The sequence below is a fragment of the Pelophylax lessonae genome, assembly GCF_965119305.1.
Source record: "Pelophylax lessonae genome assembly, chromosome: 5".
Classification (NCBI taxonomy): domain Eukaryota; kingdom Metazoa; phylum Chordata; class Amphibia; order Anura; family Ranidae; genus Pelophylax; species Pelophylax lessonae.
Genome location: NC_138772.1, coordinates 314,639,813 through 314,665,050, shown reverse-complemented (window position 1 = coordinate 314,665,050; position 25,238 = coordinate 314,639,813). Strand labels below are relative to the sequence as shown.

At 44.8% G+C, this 25,238-nt stretch overlaps 1 protein-coding gene across 2 annotated transcripts in view; it reads left to right on the top strand.

Annotated features, from left to right (window-relative positions):
* PHLPP1 (PH domain and leucine rich repeat protein phosphatase 1) overlaps positions 1-25,238 on the top strand; it is a 272,576-nt gene that overhangs the window by 231,609 nt on the left and 15,729 nt on the right. The window contains exons 13-16 of one of the 2 annotated variants that reach the window (XM_082257744.1): positions 193-323; positions 9,447-9,563; positions 11,158-11,352; positions 14,909-15,137. In XM_082257744.1, coding sequence (XP_082113870.1) covers positions 193-323; positions 9,447-9,563; positions 11,158-11,352; positions 14,909-15,137 — 672 coding nt within the window. Of the gene's footprint in view, positions 1-192; positions 324-9,443; positions 9,564-11,157; positions 11,353-14,908; positions 15,138-25,238 lie in introns of both variants that reach the window. The other variant, XM_082257743.1, reaches the window with a different exon arrangement.

Sequence of the window (25,238 nt, the reverse complement as noted above, 5' to 3'; positions counted from 1 at the left end):
TTTAATTTGAGCTCATTTGCACCTCTTACCATCCATGTGCATGACCCCTTAATGTTGTCTTTACAGACTAATACTTTGCAATTTCCTGTTATGACATTTCATGACCGGTTATGCAGTAGCAAGACTTGCTGACCTACATACATTTTTAATCTAAGATGGCTAATTTAAACTTTCTTTTTCAACACATCTCAGTGTGTGGACTTGAGTTGCAACGAACTGAGTGAAATTACATTGCCCGAAACTCTCCCTCCCAAGCTACAAGAACTGGACTTGACTGGCAATGCGCGGCTGCTGTTGGACCATAAAACCCTGGAGCTGCTTAAGTGAGTGGCCTTTGCTTTGTCATGTGATTTTCCACTTCATATTGCAGCATATGACAATACATTAGGGAAAAGCATACAATACAGCTGGGGGCAAACACTACTTTTACTAGGAAAGACTGTATGGCATAATTGAACAGTTATTATGTAATGATACCTGGAACTGAAAGTAAACTGAACAGACAAGTCTAATGTTGCTTTTCGACCTTCAGTGCCTTTCCCGAGGACAAATTGCATAAGTGGTCGTGTTTCTTTTAACCTATTTGGGGAAAAATGGTGAATGTTGTATCTTGCAGTGTTGCATGTCTAAATTGTATTTTGATTATTAAATATTGTCCTCAATGCCAACCTGCAATTTATTTATTGTTGAAACCCAGCCTTAGAGCAGGCACCACAAGATGTGCATTATGGTCGTTAGCCTCCTTTTGTATGCCTCTCTGAAATGTGTTATTTTGAATCTAGATGAACCTAAGTTTAGGATTAAAGCCTTTAATATCATTGATTCCAACATTAAATGGGTACACAAACATTTTCTGATTAGTAGTAATAGTAATGGCTGACATTTTTTGTTTATCCATTTAGGCTGTATTAATAGATTCACTTAAACCCAGGTAGTCATCTTTTCACTTTGGGGCTTGCTTATCACATTGTCACAGTGAATATTGTATGTATGTATGCATGTGTACAGCCTGGACAATCCTTGTGGAAGTTGTTAATCTCCACTACTAATAGTTTTATACATTGCGGCAGCATCCATACACATTGGACAACCAATATTGGAGGTAATTTATTCTTACAAAGCAATGCACTTTTGCACACTGGTACGGACTAGTATTGCAGAGTTTCTCTTCAACCTCAGCTCTCCCTTACTCAGCTAATATGACCCCTCTTCTAACAGGTTGGGGCAAAAAAGGATGTTGTGCATAAGTCCTCCTTATCAACCAATGACATAAGTTGTTCGGAGACAATGCTGCACAATAAGAACCTGTGGCCTTTTGTAGCAAAAAAGGCCAGCTTGTTAGTTTTTGGGCAACTTTTAGGCATTTTTTGCAAGGCACCTCTAAAGAACCAAAAAGTCACTCTAGTTGAAAAAGACTGACCTAAGGAATGGCTGAGGTTCTTTGATTTGATAAGGTGGAGAAATAACATCACAATCTACTCCTCCAAAGTAGCCACACAAAATATTGACACTTTGGGCCCAATTTCATTTTGGGGTATACTAACTTTTGTTGCCAGCGGTTAAGACCTTAATGGAGTGTTGAGTTATTTTGAGGGGACAGCAAATTTACAGTGTTATACAAGCTGTACACTCACTACTTTACATTGTAGCAAAGTGTCATTTGTAAAGATATAATAAAATATTTACAAAAATGTGAGGGGTGTACTCACTTTTGTGTGTGTGTATGTATGTATGTATATATGTGTATATATATATATATATATATATTATACACACACGCATACTGTATATAAAAATGTTTTTATAAGTAATTTTCTTGCATAAAAAATTACAGATTTATACTTGTAAACAAGTGCCAGAAAAGGCCTGGTCTTCAAGTGGTTAAAGTGGAACTATGTTTTAAAAAAAAAAAAAAAAATTAATAAAAAACCGATAGGGTTTAAGAGGCGTTTGGCTAAAGAGAACACTAAGGGTGTTTTGCGTTTAAAGGGCAAGTTCTGCTCTACGTAAATTATGTAAGGGGAACTTGCACTGTACCCCCTCCCCACCCCCCTTGGTCCCACTGTACCAGTATCCCACGATTCCCCGCTGTCAGACACCAGGACACAACTCACCAGTCCGGAAATTTGAAATCCTTCTGCCTTTCTCTCCATGTGACGGTGCTGACCAATTAGAATGCCTCCTATCCTTATATGCTGAGAGGTATGATTTGGAGATTAAGCCGCGGGGATTTCAAAACTAGTGAAGTGGCGTCCCAGTGTCTGACAGCGGGGGATCCTGTGACACTGGTACAGTGGGACCGGGAGGGGATGGGGGGGAAGGGGGTCCAGTTTCCAGAAGTTCACCTCACGGATTTTCTGTAAAGGTGAACTTACACTTTAAAGTGGAAAGTTTAGGTCTTCTTCAAAGTAGACTTTTAGAATAGAAATGAAAGAATTTCCATTCAGCTCTAACCAAAGCTGTCCTTGCCCAAGTACTGCAGTGGGCTACTTAGGGACAGAATCTCTAATATTCTCTTTGGGATGAGACTGTTTTATACATTTTATGTCTTAAGAAACATTTTATGTCTTAAAGCCTAACTCCAGGTTTCATTTATTGTCAAATAGTTCATTTTCAGCCAAGCTAGTTCAAAGGAACTGTGTCCTTCACTAATGCTATCTTGTGCCATTCCAGGACAAAATTAAGTTGGTTTGGATGCTGCTCAGCCATTCAAAGGAAACGGTTTCTCTTTCGTTCATTGACGGACACAGCTCCTGATATTCTTAACCATTGGGTTATACTGCCCCCTACAGGGATAGGGACACTAAGCAGAAAGTCTGGCTACGCCTATGGGCAGTCCCAGGGGGTATAATCCCTCTCTCTGCTATAGGTACTTTTCTGCCTAGTCAGGAGTAAAGACCTAGTTCCTTGCTTGCATCTCTGGTCCTGGCAACATTTTTTTTCTTTTTGGATAGAAATTTTTTTCTACTGGATTTTTCTTGTGCAATATACAATCAACTGCCGAACTGGGCGACGGCTGGATAATCTAGATCCAGTGGTCAACCCAGTCTGGCCAGTGAGCGCGTGCAGACCTCATCTCTGCGCTAGGTCGGCCTCAACATAGCCCTACTGGACGGGGGATGGCCTGCGAGTTAACCCTCGCAGGGTCACATACGACCGGGTCTTGGCCTGAGTCGCAGCGTTCCTCCTGGCTGACAGCCCCCCCATTTCGATGGAGAGGGGTTCTGTCTGGAGTGGTGCCCACCCAGTTCCTGATATGGTAAGTGACTGTCCCCCTTCTCTCCTTGGAGGGTTTTGGGGTGGATGTGGGCCTCTCCTTGGGATGGTCAGACCCCCGGGTTCCTCTTCTTCTTGTCAGGCAACCCCCTTTCATCTTTCCCCCATCCTATTCCCCCCCCCCCTTCCACTTTTGCTGAGGCTGTTTGTAAGGTCTAGTCCACCTCCGGGGATGGGGGCAGGGCGCTATACTGGCGATGGCGTCTGGGGAGGGGGGGTGCGCCGCTGGCGACCGGACGATTGGCTGTGCTGGGGGGGGGGTCCCTGGAAGCTTTCTGGGGCCGCCATTTTGTTGTAGCCTGTGTTTCTATGCACAGCGGCCATGTTTGTGTAGACCGGTGGCCATTTTGCAGTGGTTTGCCATTGAAAATAGTGGCAGTTATGACAGTGGAGCCCTGTGGGTGGCAATTTCTGCGATGGGAGCCCCTCCTCATCCCTTGGTGTTGACTCCTGGATCCTTTTACTTCCTGATCGCCGTGCGTGCAGTGCAGATTATCCTGCAGGTGCCTGTTTCAGCTGGGTGGTGAGTCTGGTGGGGTTCTCTCCCTCTGCTGAGGATCTCTTAGTGCTCTGCGCCTGGTGACTGGGTGGTGCTGCCAGAATGGTGGGGGTGTCCCTTGCAGTGTTCTACACCTGTTTTGTGGGGTTCACCTGGTGACTCATGGAGTCTTTGGAGCACATCTCCCCACCTGATCTCTCTGAGGCTGCGGGGCCCTCCGGGTCCCAACCATCCATTGATGCACAAACGGCAGTCCTGGAGTCCTCTATGTCCCAGGTGAAGGTAGTTTTCAGGCGACGGGCTAGCAAAAAGCCCCCCCCCCCCCCCCCCCAATCTGTCTCATATCCTGAATTTGGCTGCTGTGGACGTGGGTCACCACGTGCCCGGAATCCCCTGATAGCGAGGATGATTCCTCCACGTCTGCAACCAAGCACGAAAAGGCGCTGGTGGAAGCACTGATTGTATCTGTGCATGACACCTTATAGATGGAGGACGCAGCTGCGACTGAGGTGCAGGTTCCCTTTGGCACCCTCAAGCCATCCAGAGCGGCAAAGGGGTTTCCTTTCCCCGCCTATTTTGACAGAATTGTCGCTAAGTGTCCCCTTGTGGTTGCCGAAGCGCTTTACTAGGCGTTTCCCTAGGTGGAGTCCCTTATTAAGAAGTGCACTGTTCCACTGGTGGTGGACCTTCTGGTTTCCAGGTTGAACAAGGCAACTATGATTCCAGTTGAAGAGTCCCTGGCCTTTAAGGATCCGGCTGACAGGAAGGCTGAGGCTGTGGCCCGCAATATGTACACTCTGGCTGGTTTGGCCGGTATTCACCATTGCCCTGGTGTTGCAAACTCTGACCATGTGGGCTAAGCTTTTACACTGTGACCTGTAGGGAGAACAGCTCCCCCCTGCCTTTGCTGAGCTGACGGACCAGCCGGTCCAGGGGGTGCAGTTTATCTGTGATGCCTCTTTGGATGCGGCTTTCTGTTTCGGCAGTGGTCCTTCGGCGTGTCTCTTGGCTCAAATGCTGGTCTGTGGACCAGATTTCTAAAAGGCTTTGACTGATCTTCCCTTTCTAGGAGATTGCCTGTTTAGAGCTACCCTGAATTACCTCATAAAAGGTCTCCGAGGGGAAGAGTAACTTTCTTCCGCAGGCTACTAAGGGCAAGGAACCTCGTCGTAGACGTGGGCCTTCCTTCTCGGCTCATAAGAAGTTGTTTTGTCCCTCAGGGTCGACTAACAAGGGCTCAAAGCCTTTCAGGGCCGCCTCTGGAGGATCCAAAGGAACCTGGTCTGGCAAGCCGAGAGCGGGCTTCTCCTCCAGACCCGCAGACAAGGTTCCTTTAGCACGAAGGTGCACCCTCGCCCTCGTAGGTGGAGGGATGTCGTCGCTGGTTTCCGGATCCGTGGACTTCCCTGATACAGGACAAGTGAATCTGACTACAAGATCGAGTTTCGCTCTTGTCCCCCGGCAAGGTTCTTTTCTTCCAACTTGCGCCTGTCCCCAGGCCGCTTACAGGGTCGGTTTGGGGTGGTACAAGACCTGTTGCTAAAAGGGGTGATTGTCCCAGTTCCGACTTCGGAACGTATTCAGGGTTTTTACTCAAATCTGTTTACAGTTCCCAGGTGCAAGGTGCATCCAATCCTGGACCTTAAGGCGCTGAACTGCTTTGTGGGGGTTGCAGAAGTTCAAAATGGATTCCATTTGCACGGAGGTGGCATCCCTGCGTCGGGGGTATTTCCTTGCTTCTATCGACGTCAAGGATGCCTACCTTCACATTCCAATATGTGCCAGTCACCAGCGTTTTCTCTGCTTTGCAATAGAGGAGCATTATCAATTTGTGGCGTTATACTTTGGTCTCGCCTCTGCTCCTCTTGTCTTCACAAAAGTGTTAGCCCTGGTGCTAGCTATGTAACGCCAATGGGGGATCGTGGTGCTGGGCTACTTGGACGATCTCCTTCTGCGAGTGGAGCCTCCTACTATAGTGGAAAACCTGGAGATCACAATACGAACTCTGCAGGAGGTCTATTGGATTCTGAATTTTCCTTTCTGCAGGAGTTCCGTTCACAAAGCTGGACTATCTCGACCTGACTCTGGACTCTGCCTTAGCCAGAGTGCTCCTTCCCTTAGACAAAATCCAGAAATTGCAGGCTGCAATTTGTCTCCTGCTGTCCAGCAGATGGTCATCCCTCCGGACTTGAATGCGGGTACTGGGCCTGATGGTGTCAACCTTTTTGAGGCAGTTCTGTTTGCACAGTCCCATACAAGGTCCCTGCAAAGGGAGATTTTGCCCAAATGGGACAAGACTCCTCAGTCTCTGGACAATCGGATCCGGCTGAGTCCGGAAATGAAGAAGTTCTGATATGGTGGCTTCGTTATCCAGCGCTTCAGCTGGGCAAATCCTTTGTCCCCTTGTATTGGACAGTGATCACCATGGATGCCAGCCTGTCCGGCTGGGGAGGCGTCCTCAGCAAGAATTCTACTCAGGGAATCTGGACGCTGGAAGAGTCCAGACTACCGATAAATGTCTTGGAACTCTGATCGATCAGACTGTGCCTGGATCATTGGACGGATCGTCTTCAGGGATGTCCAGTGCGCATTTAATCGGACAATACCACGGCCATGGCTTATTTCACTCACCAAGGGGGCACAAAAAGTGTCCTGACTGCTCTAGAGGTAGCCAGCATTCTAAGGTGGGCCGTACACATTCCCAGGGTGGAAAACTGGCAGGTGGATTACTTCTGTCGGCAGGTGTTGGACCAAGGGGAGTGGTCACTCCATCCGGAGGTGTTTCATCAGGTGTCTCTGGTGATGTATCCCTGAGGTAGATCTGTTGGCGTCTCTTCTCAACTGAAAGATGCAGAGGTTTGTGGCTCGGTCACGGGATCCTCTGGCGAATGCCACAGACGCTCTGTTGGCCCCCGTGGGGTCAATTTCTCCTGATCTACGCCTGATTTAAGCATCTGCCAAGACTTCTACACGGGATCGAAGCAGAAGGTATTCCGGTTATCTTAGTTACTCCGGACTGGCCTCGCCGGGCTTGGTACGCTGATCTGGTGCGGCTGGTCGCTGGTGTTCCTCTTAGGGAGGATCTGCTGTCCTAAGGACCGATCTTCCCTCCTGCTTTACAGTCTCTGGATTTGACGGCTTGGCTGTTAAACGCCAGGAGCTGAAGGATAGAGATTTATCAGAGTTGGTGATTCCTACACTGGTAAAAGCTAGGAAATCTACTTTGTACATGGAAAACGAACATTGCATGGTGCGAGTCTCTTGGGGTTCATCTTCGCTCCTCCTCGGTGGCTCGGATCTTGACCTTCCTTGAACGTGGGTTTTCACGATCGTCTTTCAATGACCTTTGACCACACACTTTCTGGTGCGTACCGTTCTTCAGGGTGTCCGATATTTTGGTTGTTCCAGTGCGGTCTCCGTTGCCGCCTTGTAACCTCAATTTGGTGCTTTCGGCCCTCTGGAGGCCTCCCTTTGAGAATCTTTGGGAGATTCCCCTGTTTACTCTGTCCCAGAAGGTGGCCTTTTTGGTGGTTGTCGCCTCTGCGCGCAGGGTGTTGGAACTGGTGGCCCTATCCTTAGCCTTACCTGGTGATTCAAAGAGGTAAGGTGGTTCTTCGCCCCTGTTCGTCGTTTCTTCCAAAGGTTGTCTCTGATTTTCATTTGAATGAAGACATTGTGTTGCCTTCCCTGTGTCTCAGGCCTAAATATCTGAGGGCAATTGCCTTGCATGCCTTGGATGTGGTACAAGCAATTAGGGTGTACCTGGCAGCTACGGAGTATTTCAAGAAGTCAGGCTCACTATTTGTGCTCGAAGATGGGCCTTGTAAAAGGTTGTCCGCTTCCTCTGCGACCATTTCCAGATGGATCAGACAGACAGTGATTCAGGTCTATTTAATCAAGGGTCAGGTTCCTCCTTTCCCTGTTAAGGCACGCACTACTAGTGCCTCCTGGGCCTTCCATCATCTGGCATCAGTGATGCAGGTTTGCAAGGCGGCCACCTGGTTGTCGGTGCACACTTTAACAACGTTTTATAAAGTGGGATGTGTTGGCATCTGCGGATGTTTCTTTTGGCCACAAGGTTTTGAAGGCTGCTGTTGAGTGGACCTGATCCTCTTGGAGAGTGTATTGTTTTTTTTCCAGGTGGGCTCCAGTTCTGGTTGAGCTCATGTTGCCTGGTTGGCTACTGTTTAGCCTGGGGAATTTTTTTTGGCTGTTCCCACCCCTCATGTTTAACACTGCTTTCGGACTTCCCAATGGTTAAGAATATCAGAACTGTCCCTGTCAGTAAATGAAAGAGAATGGGATTTTCGACTTACCTGTAAAATCCATTTCTCTGATATTCATTGACGGACACAGCACCCAGCCCTCTGTGGAGCTGTAATTCTTCTGACACTGCTTGTTAAAAAACTGAGTACATAGAGCAGGGAGAGGGAGTATATACCCCCTGGGACTGCCCATAGGTGTAGCTATACTTTTTTCTGCCTAGTGCCGAGAAGAAGGAAGGACGCACTTTCATAGGAAGTCCCGCCTCCTATGTCCATACGTGTGATGTCTATCATAGGCGCTGGGACTTCCGATAACAGCGATAGCTCGTCCTCCCTTCTCCTCAGCTTGGCCTGCCCCCTTCTGCCTCTCAGCGCTGCTTCCTGGCCTTTCTTTAAATTGATTTGGATAGTGTGAAGGCAATGTTGTCAATGGCGCTGGCGTGGCTGCATTGCTGGACACTGCGCTGGCGTGGCTGCATTGCTGGACACTGCGCTGGCGTGGCTGCATTGCTGGACACTGCGCTGGCGTGGCTGCATTGCTGGACACTGCGCTGGCGTGGCTGCATTCATGGGCACTGGTGAGACGTCCTTTGTTTTAAAAAAAAACGTTCTGAGTTCAAAACTGTTTATTTTAAATTTTAAGCTTTTTTTTCCTGAAATTTCTCTCCTAAAATTGAGGTGCGTGTTATATGCCGATAAATACGGTAGTTTGTTTGGACCATCTTGGTCCAAATGAACTATTTAAAGTTAAAAAAAATCCTGGCGTTGGGCTTTAAAAAAAAAAAAAAGCCTTTGTAAACTGTTCTCATTTACAGACAGGATCTTTGATCCATTGTATATTCTGTTTGCTTTTCTATTACAAGTGAAGGGGTTAAGTATCTCGACAGCATATAACCTTTGTTTTACCTGTTGAACTAGTCAGTGAGGCAATCCCTTGTTGTAGAAAGTTTCCTCAGCAAATGTCACCTTGGTGGAATTTTACACTGGTCACAGGACTCTTGTTATGAGTTCTTCTTTATGCAGTGCCTGACTGACGCAGCAAAAACTGAATTAGTGTTTTGTAAAGTATATACCTGGGGCTGCTGTATTTAAGTATGTACTAGAATATGTCCTAAATTATTTGTGAATTTTTGCACAGCATCGATGTTAATAAAGTGTGTCTCAGCAGAGATCCCCAATTTCTGATGCTGCTGTTTTTTTTTTTTTTTTCTTCCCTGCACCTGAAAGGTAACTGACATTGACATGACTCATTTACATGCCCCTTTTTTTTCTCCTGTCGGAATACTTGTTCTGGTGGTTGGCATCTGGGTTTTAAAGAAACCATGTCCTAGACCAGACGCTTTGATTACTCGAAACCTGGAAAATATGTTGCTTTATGTCATTCTTTCTTTATCTTGTCTCAGCAGTAACATTCGATGTTTCAAAGTGGATCAGCCTTCATGTGGATTCTCTGCCAATGAAGCATCTGGAGCCCCTGCTGTTTGGAGCCATGGCTATGCAGAGGCCTCAGGAGTCAAGCAAAAGTATGTTTTGTCATGCACACAAACACAATGAGAGTCTCCAGCAGCTTGGGCTATATTGTCCAGACCGAACATTTTCAAACAGCACAACTTTTCTATTCAGATAATAAAGGTGGAGTTTGATGTGGATTATTCAGTGGTGCAGAAGAGGGGGCCCAGCAGTTTGAATTTATGTTTCTCTAAAGTTCACAAGGCTTTAAGCTTCTTTGTGGTCACTGAATTAAAATGTAGCCATGGCTGTAATTTCCCTCAGTAGAACCAGAGTCCCTACCCCTGCAAGTCTTAGCACATAGGCATCATCATGCTCCTAATTCTTTAAAATAATTCCGCATGTGACAGGTAACACCTGTTATATTTAAATGTAAAATTGCTAGACTTTTAACAGTCCAGCAAATGTCTCTTTTTTGAGACTTGTATAGCACTGTGTGCATTTGAACTTGAATGTGGAAATGTATGATGCACTTTAAATCTTTTAAAATCGTATTTTGTCACATGGAACCTGAGCCTGAAAACAGCAGAGGGGATCACATCAGATATTACCCTGCCCTTTCTTCTTTTTCCTTTGTTGGCTGTGGTTGCTGTGAGACCCAGTGTAAGCGATGCAGTCTGACTTCATAGCATAGTATACTGCAAGTACAGCCCCACATTTCATCTGCATTCATTGATGGCTGAAAAGTTTTGCTTTCAAGTGTCTGTACAGACTGATGTAAGCTAGGAGGAATGTTAACTGCTTGCCTGCCACCTGCTCTAAAGGGCTTCGCAAAACTGTTCCCACAGGACCCATCCAAGCAACCTCCTCTTGCACTTGCTATGGAATTTTGATATTAGGGTTTGCTTTTATTTTTATCGGTATTCATTGAATGGCGTTGATCAAAACTGGAGCTGCCAGAGTTTGGTGCATAAGCGCATGGAAACCAATCCGCTTCTATCTTTATTTTGCTTTCATTCGACGGACACATCGCTCCATAAAACCTAACTACTGGGCTATATTTCCTCCTCCACGAGTAGGACTAGGCAGAACAAAAAACACCTGGCTACGCCCATGTTGGGTTTTGTTTTTTTGTTTTTTTTTTAACGGTGTTACAACTAAAGGGCGTACATTACACATGCAAAGAAAAGAGGCACACAGTGGCTCTTCACTATATACAATCAGAAAAGCATTGCATATTACAAGTTCTGCAGCAGTATAGAATGACAATATAATGATTTAGGCCTCATGCACACTGGGCGTCAAAAATGCCACTTTTAAGGGCATTTGGCATTTTCTTATTCTGCCTCTAAATGCCCCTTTATGTTGGCCTATGTGTCCATGCACACACGGACATTTACAGGCAGAAAAAAAACAGCACATTTGGGCAGGAAAAAGCCCAGTGAGCCTAAACGCTAGGCGAGTTTAGCGTTTCAGTGTTCCTTTCAGTAGCCAGAATAAACAAATATTCTGTCCAATGGAATGAATGAATGCATGCCAAAATGCACAGCTGCTTCAGATTCTGTTTGTTCTAGTTTTGATAGTTCCCTCTATTATGTATTATGTAGATGACATTTGTATAAATATCAAGTCTGCTCTAAAATATTACATTTCTTCTCTTTTCTTCAGGTTATGTGTTGCCTCCCTTTTGGTTAACAATTTCTGTGATAACCGAGAAGCAGTGTATGGTGTGTTTGATGGAGAGCGTAATGTAGAAGTGCCTAGCTTACTACAATGTACTATGTGTGACATACTAGCAGATGAGCTTCAGAAGACCAAGAGTGAAGAGGAGTACATGGGAAACACCTTCCTTGTCATGCAAAGGTAATGCTGACACACATCCACTTCTCACCATAGTTTTTTTGCCCATGAGTTAAAAAGGAAAGAGGATCAAATGTTGACCATGTTTTTTTCATCTGAAAAATGAAAGCGTGTGAACCTAGCCTTAAAACTAAAGAAAATTATAAGGTCTTTAGATGCGTTAGCTTTTCATATTGACCACTGTGGATCTGATATTATGTTCATTGTAATACTGACATTTGTTAAAAGCTCTAGGGTAAAACCCCCCTCACCCTCTTACTCCTACCGCTTACTCCTCTCTAACAAATCGCTACATTACAAAAAAGAATCTAAAATCTCTTTTTACTTTTTTACTTACCGGAAGCCACATGTATATGTGACAATACAGCTCTGATTCTTCTCTTCTGTTTACTTCTCTGTTTGGGCCCTTCTTTGGGTGTTAACCTCCATGGCTGTCTGATATGGACACTTCCTTTTGGATGGGCTGCACCAGGGTCCTCTCAGGATCCAGGAGGGGACTGTGTCATCAGAGGGTGATGGCAGGGATCTCCACAACAACATGCAGCTCAAACCATCCCAGCAAAATTGACACTGATACGAGCTGGAACAAATTAACACTAACCTGTGTTTTTGTTTGTTTTGTTGTTTTTTTTATCACGTGGTAATAGGCCTGAATTGACCAGTGGTCATAGCAGCCACAACAGCTCTAAAGGCTATCGGAAGATGTATGCTTTAAAAAAAAAAAAAAAAAAATCTAAAGCCAATGTCCTAGAAATTGGTCAGTGGAGCAACAGTTGGGGGAGAGCTGACTGCCATAGCCTGCCCACCCTTCTGCAATGTAAAGGCATGGACTACCAGAAACCTACTACACACAGGCCAAATGGTGACATTCGGTCTGCGAGTACTGCAGCTGGTCCGACAGAAGTTCGGCCAGCTTCTGTCAAAGGGGTATGACCAAAAAAAATCTGTCAATCACAAAAGTTGTAGGTACCCAGCCCCATTCATTTTCAGACCTTGCCTGCCACGTGGTGCAGGCAAGGTCTGAAAATGAATGGGGCTGGGTACCTACAACTTTTGTGTAGCATACATTTGTGGAAGGGGGCTGATTCTAAAAGCTGAAATGGGAGCAGCTGCAAAGCCATTAGTTTTGCCAAGCTTGCTCCCAGGTGGGAGCACCTGGGAGCAAGCTTGTCCAGGTGGTGCAGAAGTTTATAATGAAGTACCCTGTTTTCAATTTTATTTTGAAAACCTACATTTTTATACTTTTTCCCCATTCCCCTCATAAGACACCGGCAGAGAGGCTTTAATTAAAGCATTTACAAGGACTGCTGGGTGTCAAGGATGTACCACTGACTGGAGATGGCCCATTATATTAGCCTTCCCTGCTATGCACGGGTCATGTTGGAGAGTGGGCTTTCAGTGCAGGGAGGTAGGTTTGCGAATGAGAAGCTGACTCCAAATAAAACAAATCGGACTAGAATAGCAGAGGATTACAGGACACTGATTTCAGATGTCACTTAAAAAAAAAATCAATGCATATATTTTATTTAAATAACCAAGCACTTTGAGTATTTTGGCATTAGAAGGTTGTGGTGCACCTGGGGTGAGGATGTGCAAGGTTTTCACTCCAAGCTAGTATTTCTAATCTAAAAAAAAAAAAAAGTAAATGCGCTCAATCCGGCTGTAAATCACTGTCACATGCTCTCCCAAATTAAACTACAAGATTCTGGGCTAAAGCTCATTGCCTAGGAATATTCCACTGTTGTCTTTACTCAAAGCAGACTTTCTATCCACTGGAGCACGGGATTTCAAGCACAAATACATCCGTTTATATTTTTTCGCAAAAAATGTGTAATATTATTTTTAACCTTAAATTTTAGTGCTCACAAGCACAATTTAAATATTTTTGAATAAAATAAAAGGATAGACGCGTGTTCAGTATATAGTAGGGATGCAGACCTGGCAAAATGTGCAAATTCATCATAATAAACATAATGCACTCCTTGAAGTATGGGCAACTTGTGTACAGCCAACCTGTTGAAAAATCTTCTCTCAATTAGCGGCTACTTGTTATAGCTTGTTTGTTCTGATAGTGGGGAAGTCTCTCCACTGTAATAAAATGGAGCAGCAGGATTCCCCATCTACATTAGGTGTGTGGATGGGAGAATTGCGTGAACAAAAGAAATGACTCGAGCAAAAAAGGGGGTTTCTGGATAAGCCAACTTCCTCACTATGAAAGAGTGAGGTCATTGCAACCAGATTTAGGATGTGCTTTAGCTGTGATCCCATAGGGATTGCTGCTGATAAAATGCATAGGAAAAGATTACTGAAGAGATTGGAGGCACTGCCAGGTCTGGTATAGTAGTTGCAAACCCTAATGAGCCGGATGTCGGGTGGTATCGGCTGGTTCAATAGAAACCGGACAATGTTCGGCCTATTTGTACGGCAGCCGGTCCGACAAGTCAGGCGAACATCTGGCTTCTGTCAAAGGGGCATGACTGAAAAAGGTCTGCCGATAGGCGCTCTTGGCCATTGGCTGATGTGTTCTGGTGGGGAGGCAGTCCCCCATTTAGAACACAAAAGCTCAGCGGGGGAGATTGTTGTGCTAACATCGGATTGTTAGCACAGGATCTCCTCTGAAGCACTTCCGTTTTTTTTTTTTTTGTTCAGCCCACTGGGTTGAATGAGAAAAAAAAAAAAGTGTGTACTAGGCTTTACTATTGGAAGCTGTGTACTAAAGGTTCGATTATCCAACGATCGCTCTGATTGTGGTTATTTTCATCTGACTTTCTCATTGTACCAGCCATATGGGTCATGTTGGTAGAAAAATGCTGTTTCCTGGAGCACTTGTGGGGGTAGAGAAATAATTTTTACCGGTTTTCTTCCTTCCATTCTAATTGTTGCTGATGTCCTGCAACCTCTTTACATGTCCCTGTTCACATGCACTATTTTTTTCACAAGGCATATTTCCCAGTTATTGCTGGCAACAAGTTGTTGCTGCAAAAAAAAAAAAAAAAAGGTTTGAATTCAAGCTGAAAATGTAAATAGTCACCTTTCACAATTAATCATTTTTCTATCCTTTCCCTACGCCTGACTATACAGAATCCTATTCTTTCTAATTGTGCCTCTTCACACTTGTACGCTCAGATGCTCTACTTCCGGTACTCAAAAAAAAATACATGAGCTTTTTTTTCTTTGCATATTCAGACATTTTTGATCCCATAGACTTAAATGAGAATGCCTGTAAATGCATGATAAGCTAATTATTTTTATGCCTGAGGAATTCCTCTTCTATAGAACTGCTCTCCTCCCCTTACCCAGCCCAGGAAACAAACCCCGGACGCTTGACACACACACAGAAATGGCTGTAATGCTCCTAAAAAAGTGTAAATGCGCAATCTTATATGGATTACACTGTATAAAAATAGAAAAAGGAAAGAATGTACAGATATCAACCACATACAGCATTTTTGCTATAGTTTCCATCTCAAGTTATAAATGTAGCCAGAAATTAAATAACATTAGTTATGATGGAAAATAAAGACATTTTGAAAATTTATTTTTTTAATCTTAACTTTAGGAAGCTGGGAACTGCCGGACAAAAACTAGGAGGCTCTGCTGTTCTTTGCCACATAAAGCATGACCCTATGGATCCAACCAGTTGCTTTACACTTACCTCTGCCAATGTGGGCAAATGCCAAACTGTGCTCTGCAGAAGTGGGAAGCCCCTCAATCTTTCGAAGTGTTACACTGTTGGCTGTGAGGAGGAATCGAAGCGTGTGAAACAGCACAAGGCAATTATAACAGAGGTGAGGACCTTTTTTACTTTCGGATCCAACTTGTCTTATACCTAAAACTATCCATTGACTCCATTGTTGAGGCAATAAACAATGTTACCTGTTTAGTGTTATACTGAACAAAGGCCAGGCTTGTAAAATTATTTTTGCATGCATCCTGAGCCTTTTTTGTAGAAAATTTTGTTTTACATACGTGAAAGCTACTGTTGAGAAATATGTGAGATCCCTGATCCACTGTTAGACTAATCGCTAGGAGTATGTAGAAGAATGATCCATTCAAAGCAATTTAATACTTGAAACAGAATAAGCACTCAGGATTTTGTTGTGCTAATGGGCAGTTTTAGCTAACTCCAAAATGGTTTGTGCCAGTTTTCAAAAAAGAACACCTCCTGCACCTGTGATGGCGAACCTCAGCACCCCAGATGTTTTGGAACCCAATTTCCCATGATGCTCAGCTACACTTCAGAGTGCATGAGCATCTTGGGAAATGTAGTTACAAAACATCTGGGATGCCAAGATTCGCCATCACTGTCCTACACAGAGTAGTGTACTATAGTCGGCTTCACCAACTGTATTTTGTTTGGAAATGTATCGGTAGCTTGTAAATGAAACTAGCAGACACAGACGTCTTTGCGTTCCATAAGCTGAAGCATGCATTAAATTGTCCCATAGCTTTAGGGTCCTTTCACACAAGCGTCATCAGTTCAGTCACTTTTATTTTTGCTCAGAAAAAAGAGGAATACAGATTCCAGTTGCATCAGTTGGCACACTCGTCTTAACTTCAGTTTAGATCAGTTTGCAGTTCAGCTTAGGTTAGTTCAGTTTACATTAAAAGAGAAGTTGAGGTTTTTTTTGTTTTTTTGGAGAAATATGAATGCAATAACAATGAGTACTAATGGATAAATAAATATTCATACAATGATAAAGTGCATGATGCTGGTAAAAAATACAACCAAGTGCTGAAAATGTGTTGCCCTTCCTTAGCCACTAGAGGGAGTGGCATGCACAAATAGATATGCCAAATGCAAATGTGAAATAGATTAATAGGTGATTTTAGAAGTGCCAATGTGCTTTTAAATGGAATACCTCTATGATCAATTAACCCACGGGCATATTAAAGGTGCTAATATAAATAAAATTAAACCAATACAATACACTTGAAGTGACAATAATCAAATCAATAATGCTGGTTCGTGATAGTGATTTAACAGTCCACAGTCCATACAATCGTAATCCTGTGTACTGCAGCTATTTCCAAATTGCTGAAAAAGTGCCTGTGCTTCTTTAATCCTTATGAGTGTGCGAAACCATTGGGGATCCTTCCCTGTGATCCTGTGCTGTGAAGTATATCCAAACTTATGGTGATAGTGCTTTCTTCCTCAGTGCTTCAAGGCTCGTGCAGGTGCTAATCCCCTATGGTTATGCACTCACCACAGATCCTTACCCCTGCAGGGGTATGTAGCCTTTGTTGCAGTAAGGATGTATCCCTGGACTTCCAGCTTTCCAACCGACTTCCTATGTTGCCATCGCTCACATATGGAGAAAATATAGCGATACGCCCATAGTCTAATATGTTAAAATGATTTATGTTGCATAGTCTAGTATGTTAAAATGATTTACGTTGTTCAAACGAAACGTACGTAAAGCGGGATCTTCTACCCAGTTGCGTCACTTCCGCTAGAGGGTTTTTGAGGGCCGTGGAACGCACGGACCCGGATGTCTGCTGAACCGCATCTTTTACTGCCTAAATGTGAGTGGATATTTGTCTTGTATTAAATCATTTTAACATACTACACTATGGGTGTATCGCTAGATTTTCTCCATATGTGAGCGATGGCAACATAGGAAGTCGGTAGGAAAGCTGGGAAGTCCAGGGATACATCCTTACTGCAACAAAGGCTACATACCCCTGCAGGGGTAAGGATCTGTGGTGAGTGCATAACCATAGGGGATTAGCACCTGCTCGAGCCTTGAAGCACTAAGGAGGAAGAAAGCAGCACTATCACCATAAGTTTGGATATACCTCACAGCACAGGATCACAGGGAAGGCTCCCCATTGGTTTCGCGCACTCATAAGGATTAAAGAAGCACAGGCACTTTTTCAGCAATTTGGAAATAGCTGCAATACACAGGATTACCATAGTATGGACTGTGGATTGTCAAGTCAGTATCACGAACCAGCACTATTTGATTATTGTCACTTCAAGTGTATTGTATTGGTTTAATTTATATTAGCACCTTTAATATGCTTGTGGGTTAATTGATCATAGAGGTTCATTCTAAAATCACCTATTAATCTATTTCACATTTGCATTTTGCATATCTATTTGTGCATGCCACTCCCTCTAGTGGCTAAGGAAGGGCAACACATTTTCAGCACTTGGTTGTATTTTTTATCCAGCACCATGCACTTTCTTATTGTATGAATATTTATTTATTAGTACTCATTGCTATTGCATTCATATTTGACTTCGGTTTAATATTTGATTGAACACACACCAGAGAAGCGCCTACCTCACACCCTTCTTTTATTCATTTTAATATTTCCAATTGGAAATATAGAGGTGGCAGCACACTCCCAACACGTTGGTTATCACACATACCTATACAATTTCCAGAACGCGGGATAGTCCCAGACCTTTTCTGTAATAAGATGATTACCAATTTACTCACCCATAGACCTACGTTCTGGCTCAATAGACCTACTTTGTGGTCCTAATCAGTTTAAAAAAAACTGACAGTTGGATCTAGACTACCTGTGTAAAAGGACCTATATTTTACATCTAACTAACATTTCAGTAACAATTTCTAAAGCAGTGGAGGAATTTTAGACCATTTATAGATTCACATTGTCTCACAATTGAGGAAAAAATGCTATATACCATATAAAATACTCTGAATATTGTAAGGCATTAATGTAAAAAAAAAAAAAACGTTAGAATTCCTCGTCAATGCCACTTTCAAAGATTGCATAATGCAATATGTAGCATTGTCTGCCATTTATTTTCTTAGTGCGTGTTGTAGCACACAGCTGATATTTGTGACCTCTAAAATAGGAAGGTTTTGATAAGATGTAAATTAAATGTCAAAGCTGTAGGCATTTGTTGATCAGGGCTAGAATGTGAGGCATTTAGCACTTATTGAAATGAGGTTGAAGATACTCCTCCTGTGCTCATGTCCCAGCATCACAAGCAGCTCTCATTTATCCTATCCTCCTTCTTCTTTGCAATTTTTTTTCTTCCTCTTCCTGTCTCCCCCCCCCCCCCCCCCCCCCATTTATCCTGCTCAAAAAGTAATTGGAGCATAAATAACTCTGAGCTGCAGCTGGCTGAATAAAGCTGCTTTTTTAAAATGGCATCTAGAACTTTTACTTCAATGCTAGCTTTTAACCTATACAATGCCTGACAGAGTATAATGCTTTGCCACAAGATAATTAGGCCACATGAGGTAAAGTGTCTTAAGGGGAAATCTATATTCGTTATAATAACCAATCAGATTGTCACATAATTTGTGCTGTAGCCAGCACAGTTGCAGCCAAGTGTGCAGCTTTCCATAAGAGCGGAGAGACGTTGACTGAAAAAACAAGGTTTAACTCCTGTGCTACCAGTAAAAGTGTAAGAAATTAAAAACCTGAAAGTGACTTCTTATATCCAGCTGCTGCTGCTAACATCAATTGTGTTCCTACAGCTAAAACTGATACCAAAAAAACAGTGCTGCGTTGCTGTCTGGATGCCAAATTACTGTACAGTTTTTCCAAGGAGCACATATATTGTGAATACACAATAAGAGATACCACAACAATAAGAAAAATGCCACAGTATATAATTATAAAGAAAAACAGACGCCCCTACATGTGATTCCTAATAACAATACTGTGTAAAAGGACATTATATATATATATATATATATATATATATATATATATATATATACCAATTCCCCACACCAGTTGTAGATTACACAATGTGCTCCTTTAAAATGTCACACATGCCACCACTGTGCTCCTAGAATTCCAACCTCCAATATAAGATTGATCACATATATATTGAGCCAGTTCTTTGGAGTGGAAACAGTGAAGCCTCCTGCCCACTAGGTGCTCTCCTGCTGTAATCCACCATTGCTCCAGGTAATGAGGGTTGTGATCCCTTTCAACCTCCTTTGTATTAATGCGGCCATATTTGCCTCCTGCTGCCGGTTGACGGAATTCCTTAGGTATCATGTATGAGCGTTTGTTTTTCCTTATACTTTGGTAATTGTGAAGTTTTTTTTTTTCTTTTTGTTTTGATATTTTTTATTGTATATTCACCATAAAGTAGGGAAAATAATTAGTTGATCCCGTGCAGATTTTGTAAGTTTGCCCACTTACAAAGAAATGAAGGATCTATAATTTTTATCATAGGTGTATTTTAAATGATGGAGACAGAATATCAACCAGAAAAAACACGATACAAATGTTAAATTTGAGTTACAGTTCTATGAGTAAAAACTGGATTTTTGTAAGAACTTACCTTAAAATCCTTTTCTCTGATGTTCATCCATAGACGCAGCTCCATCTAGTCAGAGACTATAGGGTTATGCTCCTCCTGTCAGGCATAGGAACTAGGCAGGAAAAAAGCTTAACCACACCTATGGGGCTGTCCCTGCAGGCATAACCCCACACACCCGGTTATCAAGCAGTTTAGTTGCGAACAGTGTTTAGAATAGAAAACGCCTTTCACTCAGAAGTAGAGGGGCGGGTGCTGCGTCTGTCGAATGTCAGAGAAAAGAATTTTACAGCAAGTTCTTAAAAAAAAACAATTTTTCTCTATCGTTCATCGACAGAAGCAGCTCTATCTAGTCAGAGACTATAGGAATGTCCCAAAGCAGTATATTCATGAGAGGTGGGAAGACAACGGAAATGTAACTCCCCAAAGGCCAAACTTAGCCAACCAGGGAACATGGAGCTCAACAAGGAACAACTGGAGCTCACCCTGAGAACACAATACACCCTCAAAGAGAAACAGTTCTCTTTAAACAGCAGCCTGCAAAACCCTTGTGGCCAAAAGAAGCATCCAAAGATGCCAACACATCTCCTGTGTAGAATTTTGTAAACGTATGTACAGACAACCAGTTTGCCGCCTTGCAAACTTGCAGCACCGACGCCTGATGGCGAAAAGCCCAAGAGGCACTCTGTGCTTGTAGAAAGCGCCTTCAGCAGGGAAGAGTGAACCTGACCAATCAGTGAATCAGCCCGAACTACTGTCTGCCTGATCCATCTGGATATGGTCACCGCAGACGCAGCCAATCCCTTACGAGATCCCTCGGTAAGGATAAAAAACGCGTCTGATATTCTGAAAGACTCAGTGGTCTCCAGATGGACCCTGATCGCCCAAACGACATCCAAAGAGTGCAACGGAAATTCCTTAGAATGTTTGGGCTTAGGGCAGAGTGAAGGCAACGCAATGTCTTCAGATAAAAATCAGAAACAACCTTAGGAAGAAACGACTGATTAGGTCAAAGTACCACTTTATCCCTGCGTATCACCAGATAAGGTGAGCGGCAGGACAACGCCGCCAGTTCAGAGACTCTGCGAGCAGAAGTGATAGCCACCAAGAAGGCGGAAATAGCGGGGACCTTCTCGGAGGTACGACTCAAAGCATGCATAGCTAACGGGCATTGGAAATTTATAGCTAAAGCCGACACTTGGCCTTTCATAGTGCCCAGAGCCTACCGCTGTTCAACTCCTTTCTGAAGAAAGGCCAAGACCTTAGCTAGCTATCGAAAACAAGCAATGGTGCACCTTCCATGATTCACACCATGAAATATGCGATTTCCACGTACGATGATATATCTTCCTAGTAGTCAACTTCCTAGCCTTTGATAGTGGAGATATAGAGGTCTTTCTGACTGATTTCTAAACACCTGGCTTTCAACAACCATGCTGTTAAAGCCAGCGACTGTAAAGCAGGATGGAAGATTGAACCTTGAGACCGCAGATCTTCCCTGAGAGGAAGTCTCCAAGGAGCATCAGCAACCAACCTTACTTGGTCTGCGTACCAAGACCGGCGAGGCCAGTCCGGAGTCACCAGAATCCCTTCCACCTCTATCCTGCCCAGAAGCCTTGGCAGGAGTTACAAGGGAGGAAAGGCATAAATTAGCAGATACTGACCCCTAGGGGCCACCAGAGCATCTGTGGCGTCGGCCAGAGGATCTCGAGACCCGGCTACGAATCTCTGATCCTTGTTGAAGCGAAAAATAAACAGATCGACCTCGGGAGTCCCCCACCGAACACAGATGAAACGCTTCTGGGTGCAGGGACCACTCCCCTAGAGCCAACACCTGACGACTCAGGTAATCCGCTTGCCAGTTCTCCACACCTGGAATGTGTACAGCAGAGAGGGCCGGAATACATTTTTCTGCCCAGGCCAGAATCTCGGCCACCTCCTTGGCTGCCAAGACACTCTTGGTGCCACCCTGGTAATTGATGTAAGCCACAGCCGTAGCGTTGTCTGCAGGATTGTCTGGTTCGGATTCAATCAAACGAGTCGTCCAATGGCTCAGACAAAGCTTTATTGCTCTGAGCTCCAAAACATTTATCAGTAGTTTTGACTCTTCCATTGTCCAGGTACCCTGGGCACAGAGCTTCCCCAGCACCCCGCCCCAGCCCGAAAAGCTGGGGTCCGTGGTCACCACCGTCCAAAACAGGAGCAAGGACTTGCCCTGGCATAGTCCTGAAGACTGAATCCACCACAACAGAGCAGACTTTGTGTTGTGGCCTAACCGAATCAGTGTCCAAGGACTTTGGATCCTTGTTCCATTTGACAAGAATCTCCCTTTCTGGTATGGAACTGAGCAAACGGAACCGCCTCGAAGGTTGATACCATCAGACCCAAGGCCCGCATTTCAAAGCGGGAACAGATTATTCACGAACAACCGAATCGCCTCCTGCAACTGTTGCAGCTTGTCCGGGGGAAGAAACACCTTGGCCAAGGCTGAATCCAGAGTCAAGCCCAGATAATCCAGTCTCAAGACAGGTGTTAGCGCGGATTTCTTGAAATTAATGTTCCAACCGAAATCCTGCAGAGTTCTGACAGTGACCGTCGGATCCCCCAACAAGACTGAAGGAGAGTCTGCTCTCAATAAGAGATCGTCTAGGTACCCCAGTACCGCAATCCCCCGCTGGCGCAGCAATGCTAATACCGGTGCTAAGACCTTGGTAAACACTCTGGGAGCTGAGGCAAGACCAAAGGGTAACTCCACAAGTTAATACTCCTCTACAACCGCAAGCGAAGAAACCGCTGGTTTCCAGCATTAAATAGGGATGTGTAGATATGTGCCCTTGATATCTATGGAGGCAAAGAAATCTCCCTGGTGTAGTGATGCCACTACCATGTGGATGGATTCCATCCAAAACTTCTGTACCCGCACAAAGCAATTTCAGGGCCTTGAGATCCAGGATGGGGCGCAACTTGACTTCCTTCCTGGGCACGGTGAAGAAGTTTGAATAAAACCCTGGAAAACCTTCCTGAAAAGGATCCGGTACAATCACTCCTTGTGACAGCAAATCATGTACTGCCCCTCGCAAGTCCCTTAACCGGACTGGGGACAGTTGAAGATTGGACAGGAAGAACCTGTCTGATGGGCGAGACCGGAATTCGATCTTGCACCCAGATTGGATCAGTTTGTGAACCCAATCGTCCTGAATCAAGGAGGTCCAGGGTTCCAGAAAGAAAGTAAGAGGCCCCCCCATCCCAGAATCGGGTGAGGGCGCCCCTTCATGCAGACGAGGACTTGTCTGCAGGTCCAGATTGGCCGGTCTTTGCTTTCCCCAACCACAGCTTCTTGGAACCCCCAGAAGACCTGAATGATTTACCTTTTTCTTGCGACCCAGGGGCACTAAAAAGACGTTTATGAGCATTAAAGGAAGGCCTCCACCTAGGACGCAGCACCTTGCCCTTAGAGGATTGGGGAAGATGATGCTCTTGCCCCCTGTGATACCTTTGATCAACTTGCCCAGAGAGGATCCAAACAGCCTCTGCCCTAGGAAGGGAAGATCAGTCAAGGCCTTTTTAGAAGCCTGGGCCGCCAACCAGCTTTTTAGCCACACCATGCGCCTAATGGCAATCCCCACTGCCGACGCCTGGCCATCAACGGGGCTGAATCCAGGAACGTAGCACACTTGGACACCAGGATTTGAGCCAACTGGTCCAGTAGTTCCAACACCGCAGGGGGGAGCCATTCAGCTTCCAAGTTAGAAGTAACTTCACCCATTCCGTATCAGTCTGCGCTACCATAATGTTCACAAAGGTAGTCTTTATTATGTGACCTGCTCCCACGTGTAAACGGCGGGACAAGGATTCCGCCCGTCTATCCACGGGGTCCGCAAAAGTTGGAGACTCTTCCACCGGAACCAGAGTCGCTTTATTCAACCTGGACACCAGGGGATCTACGTTTGGTGGTACAGTCCACCTAGCGGACACCTAGCGGCATGCAAAATGCTCAGGCACCACCAACATGTGCCTAATGCACCTTCATTGTTCATCCACAATAATATGAAACCATTCTGGGCAAGGGAACACCTTGCATGATTTATGGGATTTGCGGGAGCCAAAAGATACCTGCGTACCCGGCGCTGTGGTTTCATCAGCTAATGTTAATGTTTCCAGCACTGAAACTATCACAGCTTTCCCCAAAGCGCATTCCAGCGCAGCGGCAGACGAGCACAGGTCCTCTTTACTGTCAGAATGCGATGACACCGACCCCTCAGGGTGGCCTGCATCTGCTGCGGCCATGTCTATCTCAGAATCCGAAGACCCTGCTGATAGAGGTGAGGACGAAAGGAGTTTGCAGCTGGCAGCACTAGCAATGACCAAATCTACCTTAGACATCAGATTTTGCAAAGAAACTGCAATCTCTGGCTGAGACTGTGAACCAGAAGGTCCCACAATGACTCCCAGGGGGTCTGCAAGTGAAATATTATCCTGGAACTCCATGTTACACTTTTTAAAATATTTGGGCAGTGTCTCTTTAAGACCGCCAAAAACGTAGGGCCCACCGCTATAAGTGCAGGCTCACAATCCCTGGTTATTAGAAGATAATACCAGAGCGAATGAAGAAAAACCCACAGGGAACCTCAGGAAAAACGTTACCAGACCACAGAGGAGATTTCCAGCCGATCTGTGCAGGAAGAGGAAGAAAAAACTCAGCCTCTATATGTTCAAAACCATGCTGCATGCCTGTCCAGCCTATGGACCTCAGGAAAATGGCCGCTCATGCATTTTCAATGGGGAATTACAGAAAATGGCTGCCCATATAATCTAATGGGAATATAAAAATCATGATCCACAGCAAAATGGCAGCCCCCCACGGAGCGCCATGTGGTCTCCGGGACCCCCAAAAGGGGGCCCAGAACAGTAGGCACACAGGACAAGTCACCCCCCCTCAAACAAGCGCTCCCCCCCCTCCCCCAAGGTTAAAACCTGCTAGGGGTAGGGGAATGTCGAGGGGTAAACAGAACTAGTCCTCCAAGGTGCCAGGGGATACCGAGGGAGCCTCTAAGGTCCGACTATTGCAGGGAAGGGCCTATGTCCGCCCCGAGACTGCCAGGGGTTTTTGGGGGGACAATTTACTCACCATACCATGGTATCAAGTTGGCGCCATTTGGATTCCGAATCAGATCACCTCCCATCTGGGATGGGGGTGCTGTTAGCCAAGGTGAAGCTGCGACTCAGGGCGTTCCAGGTCATGTGTGTCCCAGCGAGACGGTCCACTCACAGGCTCGTCCCCATCCATCGGGGCACTGTCGTGGCGAGGCCTAGTTCTGGACTATAACCTGCTCATGCTCGCTGGCCAGGCTGGGAGACCTTAAGGATCTAGATTATCCAGTGCAAAACCTCAGCCGGCTGTTGCTTGTAGTTCCTCTGGATCTTGGTCCTCAGGAACGAACTAGTGAAAATAAAAGAAAAATCTCAAACTAACAAACTTTCCTATAATAGCGAAGACCAAAGTCCCAGCAGGAAGTTAGGTCTTAGTCCTTAAACTAGGCAGAAACAAACTGCTTGATAGCAAGGTGTGTGGGGTTATGCCTGTAGGGACAGTCCCCATATGTGTGGTTAAGCTTTTTTCCTGCCTAGT